The sequence below is a fragment of the Barbus barbus genome (assembly GCF_936440315.1).
Source record: "Barbus barbus genome assembly, chromosome: 47".
Lineage (NCBI taxonomy): Eukaryota > Metazoa > Chordata > Actinopteri > Cypriniformes > Cyprinidae > Barbus > Barbus barbus.
Window position 1 is genome coordinate 13,932,238 of NC_136725.1, and position 8,593 is coordinate 13,940,830.

Here is an 8,593-nt window from a genome sequence, read left to right on the forward strand (position 1 = left end):
GAAGTCAATTTTGTCCTAAGCGTGTATCCGTACAAAGAGCCGGTGAGTAGATGGCGTTACATTATTATTATGCTTTTCTCTGTAATTGTTACATTTGTCTCAGGCTCGTAATACAATCAGTATGTCTTCACATCGTGTTTTAAAGATTTCCAGACAAGCTTATTAGGTCAACTGAGTTAGTCAGATAATTTATATTTTTCCATGTATCGAATTGCTATTTATATTCTAAACAGAAGTCGATTCTCCATGTGGTATTGTTAATTTCGCACGATTACATAAAATGCATTTATTTGCGTTTCATAAAAAGAAAAGCCCTGCAATTCCATAATGGGTCCCATTTGGTTTCTTTCCTTCTTTTTTTTTAACCAAAACCTAACCTTCCCAGAACATTGCAGGGATGTTTTTGTGACAACTAAAAAGGAACCTTTACGGAATGTTTAGGTTTTATTTTTATAACCAGCAGCAACGAATGTTACCAGAACATTCACAAATTGTTAGCTGGGAGGTTCATAAAACCTTGAAATTGTTCTGAAATTCTTGGCATTTAAAAAAAATAATAATAATTCTTTAAATAATTTGAAATATAGTCAAATATAGAAAAATGGTGTAATGTTATATTTGCAGTCCGTTGGTCTTGGCGTGGTATCCTTCATGTTCTCATCATGAATGCTGTTGAGCTGTATGAACCCGTCCAGCACCACTGGTTCTACAACCAGCCGGTGGACTCCAAAGACTTCTGGCAGCCCTTCAGCAGAGAAGACTCACAGCGGCTGGAGGATGCTTACAAACGAGGTCCTCCATTGACTTCTTTGGTTACTTTTGATGAAAGTATAGTTTATTGTATCATGACACAAGTCCATACGTTTGAACGTTTAACCATTATGTCTGATTTGTCTGCAGTGGGGAAAAATGAAAAGGATGAAGTAGTAGTGGCTACAGATGGAAAGAGGTATGACATCAGGCTACGTGAAAGAAAGCGTTACTCTGTGTATTGGGAACAGAAGCCTGTCGAGGTCAGACGCTGCTCCTGGTTCCACAAAGGCAGCAAAGACATGACCTACACTCCCTACAATGAAGAACTCAGTGACTTCCTAGAGGTGAGACTAGATTTTCTAGAACAAATCAAAATGTTCCAGTTTTTAATGCTTAAGCCTTTTTCTTTATTCTAAAACAGGATGCCTATATGATTGCAATGACCCTGGATGAATGGAAGACTAATTTGGAGCTCCCAACGGGGGAAACTGTGATCCTTCACAATCCCAAGGTATTGTCTGAATATAAAACTAATGGTAAACAGACACTTCTCTGTTCACAATTTACATTTTGTCTTTCTCGTTGCATTATCTCAGCTCATGATGCAGTATCACGGCAGCTGCAAAGAATTTCCCCCTTCCCCGACTGAACGGACTCAACCCAGGACACTAAAGAGAGGAATTGAGAATATTCCAGTAGAGATACCAGAGGGTGAGTGTAGTGTTATCAAACTGTATTTAAAATCCCAGTGACTTACCAGTTATCATAGCCATGACACAAATGCGGTTCCAAAAGATGTAATAACGTAATTTTGGCCAGTATTTCTGAGGCACTCAGATAGCACAGATATGTCTGCAAAATGTCTGTTAATGATTGCTTCATCTGGAAAGCCTCTGCTGTGTACAAACATCTGATAGACGTCTTTAAGATTTAAGTTTTACATACATTCTAAATCATAAATATCTTAAAGACATTTTCTAAACATTTGACATCTAATGAGAAACATCCTATAGATGAGCGCAAACACTCAAAAAAAAAGTATTGTATGTAAATGCAGTCTCTGTGATGTACGTGTGCAATCAGGGCATATTCTTCATATAAGCAGTCCCAAAATGCATTGTGACATGCTCATCCATGATGGCTTGTGTTGAAGTTTAGAGAAATGTTGATAACAAATATACCATATATCATTCGATATAAATAATGATTTCAATTATAAAAAACAATGTAAATTAAAAATATTGCAGTATAACTAAAATGGACTTTTGTGCCAAATATTTTTGTTTAAAGTATCATACGGTTAGCTTAGCAAAATGCTAAACCCTCTTGGGCTATGTTTAAATGCTGTGTATTGTTATGCTTATTGAAGTATCAAATTGTTAGCTTAGCAACATGCTAAAATCAAACCCTCTTGGATTGTTTTCCCCATTATTTGTTGCTTTGTATTTTTATGCTCATTGAAGTATCATGTTAGCTTAACAACATGCTAACTATTTCACCCAATATTTGTGTGTACTGTGAGTTTTATGCTTATTAAAGTATCATTCTCATTATGAAAGTTATCTATGTTTTACTGAAAATAAAACCAAACCATGGTAACTGCAAATTAACCATGGCTTTGCTACTCTAACCATAGTTTTACCAAATCGTAATCAATATGCTAAAAAAAAAACCATGGTTACTATACCTTTACTATAATAAAACCATGGTTAATCAGTTAGGGACAGTTAGCTTAGCAACATGCTAGCATCAAACTCTATTACAATAGTTGAGTTTCTCCTCATGAGAAGCAATAGGATGCTGCCTTAAAAGGTAGCTGTCTATGTAGGCAGTAGACAGCAAGGAAGCTCACTGCATTTTTGTGGATTAGGCCTATAGTGTGTGTTGCTAACAATATCTGTCTTTTGTTATAATTTTCTTGTTGTGTTTTTGTAGGAGAACCAGAGATAGTAGACCACCTAGTGTTCATGGTTCATGGTATCGGTCCGGCCTGTGACATACGTCTCCGTGGCATTGTCCAGTGTGGTGAGCTTTTATCATCTAAAACTGAATACATGCACTTCTTCAGTATGGTGGATTGTTTTGCAACTGTTTAGCTGTAACACTTTACTGTACCATTCTGACATTGATTTTTCTTCATTCTCTGCTACAGTTAATGAATTTCGAAATGCCTCTGACAGCCTCATAAAGAGCCACTTCAGGCAGAGTGAGGACTCATGCATTATTGGAAGGGTTGAGTACCTTCCTGTCAACTGGCACAAAGTCTTGCATGGAGAAAGTACAGGAGTTGACAAGTAAGACACTTTACTCTTATTGTATTCTGGCCATTCCATTTCAACTCAACCAGAGGTCCCCGACTCAAATTTTGGATTTACAAAAAAAAAAAAAATATAGAAATGATCTCTGGAAACTGGAAAAAAAAAACAATAATAATAATATATATATATATATAGCACTCAGACAGGGATGTTCTATGCAATTGTTTTGATAGAATGAAAAAAGGTACATTTCTAGTTTTAACATAATTTGTTCTTCAGACATTTCTCTTTACAAGAAAAAGTTTCATCCGTATGCAAAGTGACCCACATTTGGTTTTTGACCACTGGAAATGTGTACAATTTAACAAATTGTAACTTGGAGCCATATTGAGATTCCAAATTTTCATTCCAAAAAAAAATGAAGATGCCAAAATGAAAGTTTAAGACCCAAGATCTAAAAGGTCATATCTAAATATATCTTTAATATTTCTTGAGTTACAGGAATAGAGAATAAACTTGAAAATGGCTTTTTCTCATTTTTGAACTGTCACCATTGGTATGTAATGCAACAAAGATTGCTAAAGTCAACAGATTTTACTAACAAGCCTACCAGTCTCTGTGTAAACATAACATTATGATGCTCCGATTCTCAGGTGAAAATTTACATTTTGAGTCCTCTCTACAAAATAGTGTTTTACTCAGTAAATATACATCCATGACATTTAATATTTTGGTTTTCATCACTATACATGTTTATCTTTCTTCAGAAAAAAATATTGACAAAATAAAATATTTGAGCAAGGGAAGTTAATTAAATTTGATTGATTTGACATGGAATGACCCATTAATAAATGCAGTTTATGTGTACAATACACGCACATAATAATTTTACTGTTTTATTTCTACTTTTAATAGAGACATTGAGAGAATCACTCTGCCTAGCATTAGCCGCCTACGTCAGTTCAGCAACGACACAGTGCTGGACCTTTTCTTCTACAACAGTGCTAAGTACTGCCAGACTATTGTGGATACAGTGGCTTCTGAGATCAACTGTTTGCACAGCCTCTTCCTCCAGAGACATCCACACTTCACAGGACACGTTTCCCTGGTTGGACACAGCCTTGGTACAAAGTGTTAACTGTGCTTTTCAAAACAGAATGTTTTGGTTTGGTAAAATAAGAACCTGTACTTGGGGACGGTGTAGATATTTTATGTCAATTATAACAATGTTATAATAATGTGTCATGTTTTACACAGGCTCATTGATCCTGTTTGATCTCCTGACCAATCAAGAGACTGATGCAGATGGCACAACTCATGAGGTTTGTACCAGTTTTTTTATTGATTTCGGTAGATGAAATAAAATAAAATATAAATATAATATGGTAATATATTACATATTACAAGTTGAAGTGCAATGTTTACAACCCTAATTCCAGAGAAGTTGGGACATTTTGTAAAATGCAATAAAATCAAGTATCTGTGATTTGTTCATTCTCTTTAACTTTTATTTAATTGACAAAAGTACAAAGAAAAGATTTCCAAAGTTTTCACTGACCAACGTAAATGTATTTTGTAAATATGAACAAATGTAGATTTTGATGACTGCAACACACTCCAAAAAAGTTGGGACAGGGCAGAGGCAGACAAAGTACACAATTCCATTACTTGAGTGAAAGTACAGATAGGGCAGGGTAAGGTGTAGGTCATTCGTACAAATTCATACGAATTGGCAACTCGTAAAATATGTATGATTTGGCAAAAATCATATGAATTTGTACGAGTGAGGTCGTACAAATTAGCCACCTCATAAAATATGTACGAATTGCCATGAGATCGAACATCTGTGCAGTGCTGCTTCAAGTCAAACACCTATTGTGTTTTGTTAGGAGATGCACAACAGTTGTTCTTTGGCTTTATAAGTAATATTTTCATTTACACAATTTTGCAAAATCAGACAATGTTGCGTCTAATATATACCACAATATAAACTTCTTAATATTGAATCGTTGCAAAAACATATCACATTTGCAACTGGTCAGTGTTAAAAAAAAATGCTGGGAAAATCACTTTACGTAACCCGACAAGAGTGATTACTGATATGCTGTCAAAAAAAATCACATTTTCGAAAAAAAAAAAAAAAATCACTCACTGATTTTCAAAGCTGCTGCATAACGACTTTCTACTTCGAGGACCTTGATGGAAATGTAGTGGAGTGAAATTTGTCTTTCAAATGTAGTGAAGTTAAAGTCGCAAGTTTCCAGAAAAACAAATACTCAAGCGGATACTCAAAAAGTGTACTTAAGTACAATACTCAAGTAAATGTACTCCACTACTGTCCGCCTCTGGGACAGAGGCAAAATAAAAGGGAAAAGGTTATAGAATATCCACGTTAAACTGTTTTGAAACAGTTCACAGTAAGCAGGCGAATTGGTAATAATTAAAAGGTTAATTAAATTAAAGTGAAAACTGAAAATATAAAAATAAGCTAATTCACACTATTAATAAATGCTATATTAGTATATAAACAATACTCAAATAACATTGGTTTGCACAGAAACTATCTTTGTCATAATATATAATTATATAATCAAATAATTATTTAGTAATAAACATGAATGATCACTTTAAATGGTTATTTTCTAAAATACTACAGTACTCTTTGAGAATAATAACATTCAAGTGTCTCAACATTAATTGAATTTTAATGGCACTAATAAATAGTAACTATTTATTAACTTTAAATAAATGCAGCATCATTAAAATGTCTCTTCGTGACATTTTGACTTGTCTAATAACTAATAAAAAAGATGAATGTCCTATTATTATTATTAACGATTTTTAGATTAAAGATTTTTATTTTTTAATATTAAAAAAAAAAATGTAATAAATCAATTTTGCTTTCAAACATGTATAGTAATTTTCATCTTATCGTGCTGTTACTTTTATAGATTTTAAAGATCATAATTTATGAATGTATTTTTGTGGTCTGCACAGCTCCGTGAGGACGCTCCTGTAAACACAGGCTGCGGTTCCTATGAGAGTCTGGAGGAGGCGTTGAAGGGCCATGGGTTGGAGGAACACCTCAATATACTGCACAGAGAGCAAATGGATATGGAGTCATTGGTTAGTTGTTTTTTTTTCGTCTTGAATCACAAATAACACGCATGAAAAACACAACACTCCAATTCTTCATTTTCACCCTTCTTATTCCAATTAAACTGTTTCAGATGCTTTGCTCAGAGAAGGAACTAAAAGATATTGGAATACCTCTGGGTCCTTGCAAGAAAATTATGAACTGTGTGAAGAAATGGAAGGTAATTCCTGAGATTCTTTATAGCCCTGTGTTTATCTCAATGGCTCATGGCAGAAATGGAAAGGTTTGCAGTGTAGCTTTAATTGTGTGCAGTTTCCTCTCCACACCCAAAAATGGAAGGGAAGACAGATAAGAGTCCATTGTTTTAGATTGAAATGTCTGTTTAGCACTTTCTAGTAACTACTTCTTGAATATCCAACAGCACTCTAGATCTGGAAGTGGACATGCAGCCCAAAATGAGACACACTCCCCAAGTCTAGGGATGAGAAATGAACATCACACCCCCACCACTAGTGCGGTTGATTATCAGCATTTTGATGTGGGCATTGGACAAGTAAGTTATTTATATAAGTATATATATTTAAGCAGCACAACTGTTTCCAACATAGATAATAAATCAGCATTTTAGAATGATTTCTGAAGGATCGTGTGACACTCAAGACTGGTGGAATGGCTGATGAAAATTCAGCTTTGCATCACAGGACTATAATATATTTTAAAGTGTATTAAAGTATAAAACTGTTATTTTAAATTGCAATAATATTTCACAATAGTTCTGTATTTTAAATATTTAAAAATCTTACCAATTCCAAATTGGAATGATTGGAATACACAGTAAATAAAAATACAGAAAAAAACTGATAATAAATAAATATGGAGTAAAACGTATTTATTTATGCTTCGTTGTATTTTTAATACATTAACTATATCTCATATATCATTTAATCTCATATATAAAAGTATTTGTTTTATATATTTTGTCTGTATGTTCTTCCAAGTTTGGGCTGCTATTGTCTGTTGAATCTCCATTGATATGAAAAATTGTTCATAAAAATTCAAAGTTCAAATGACAGTTGCCAATTAACAGCTTCTTTATTCTGCAGGTATCCATTGATTATCCTCAGTTAGCCTTTCATCCGCAGGCGTTCTTTGCCATGGGTTCACCCATAGGAATGTTTTTAACTGTCAGAGGTCTGAAGAGGATAGATCCTAATTACAGCTTCCCAACCTGCAAGAGTTTCTACAACATCTTCCATCCAGTAAGACACTCTCCAAAACACTGAGAACCATACAACTTCCTTAGAACTCTGTTCTTACACCTCGAATGTGATCTGTGCAGTTTGACCCAGTGGCGTATCGAATCGAGCCCATGATTTTGTCCCAAGACGTGGACTTGCCGCCCATGTTGATACCCCATCATAAAGGCAGAAAGAGGATGCACCTCGGTATGCCAAATCACTTTATAAACCAAGAGTTTTGATATTCTAAAATTACTAAAAATAACTGAATGAAATGTCTTGATGCTTACAGAACTCAAAGAGGGTTTGACTCGAGTCAGTTCTGATTTACTGGGATCCCTACGAATGGTTTGGCAGAGCATTTCTCAGGTCCCAACGCCAGCGCTCACAGAGGGTGGAATCAGTTCCATGACCCCTACAGATCAATCAGAAGGTATCTAATGAAACTTTTCTTGATTCTTGATAAAATCCACCTTATATTTCCAATGTCCCTCCTTAAATTTGAATATTTGTGGTGCAGTGTCACCAATGGAGCAGGAGGAAAGAAACTTAACCAAGGTGGGGACGTTGAATCGTGGACGACGTATTGACTTTGTCCTTCAGGAGACACCAATTGAAAGTTTCAATGAGTACCTGTTTGCCATACAGAGCCATTTGTGCTACTGGTAAGAGAAAATCTTTCACTTTTACGGTGTATTGTTTATATGCTCTGAAATCTATAATTATTTCTGATTTGTTTGCAGGGAGTCTGAAGATACTGCTCTGTTGGTTCTGAGAGAGATTTATGGAAACATCCCACTGAGAAACACTCATTTATGAATGTTACAACTACCTTTAAAGCCAGTCCAGTCCACAGTGAGTTGATTCGCTCCACACATTTTAACCAGCCAGGCAATAAACTACCTAAAAAATGAAGAATTTGAAATTGGAATCCCAACTGAACTATTGTTCTTGGGATATTGTTGCAGTATTCTAATGGCAGGATTATGGACATTTGATACGCACAATAACCTTTTGTGCAATAATGTGCACTGTAATAGAAACCTGCATTTAATGTGTAACCTACTTATGTAACTTCGGTTTTCAAATTTTCCAATGAATTAATTAATATTATGTATTTATTATGTTTGGATATTTGTGATATTTTTTAATTATATTATTAAACACCTAATCCCAAATGATTTTTTGTGATGCCTGTATCTATAGTCGACTTTGTTGTTAGACATTCTTTAGATACCAACACTGTG

At 34.7% G+C, this 8,593-nt stretch overlaps 1 protein-coding gene across 1 annotated transcript; it reads left to right on the forward strand.

Annotated features, from left to right (window-relative positions):
- Positions 1-662: 662 nt before the first annotated feature.
- LOC306865628 (triacylglycerol hydrolase DDHD2-like) lies at positions 663-8,526 on the forward strand (the record flags this gene model as incomplete). The annotated part of the gene is made up of 16 exons (XM_079410349.1): positions 663-792; positions 901-1,097; positions 1,175-1,264; positions 1,350-1,464; positions 2,689-2,778; positions 2,906-3,047; positions 3,927-4,135; positions 4,269-4,333; positions 6,009-6,137; positions 6,242-6,328; positions 6,530-6,661; positions 7,212-7,367; positions 7,448-7,553; positions 7,639-7,779; positions 7,867-8,011; positions 8,090-8,526. 16 exons carry the CDS (start codon positions 663-665, stop codon positions 8,163-8,165), a joined length of 2,010 nt encoding a protein of 669 aa, XP_079266475.1. The 3' UTR covers positions 8,166-8,526.
- Positions 8,527-8,593: the final 67 nt, after the last annotated feature.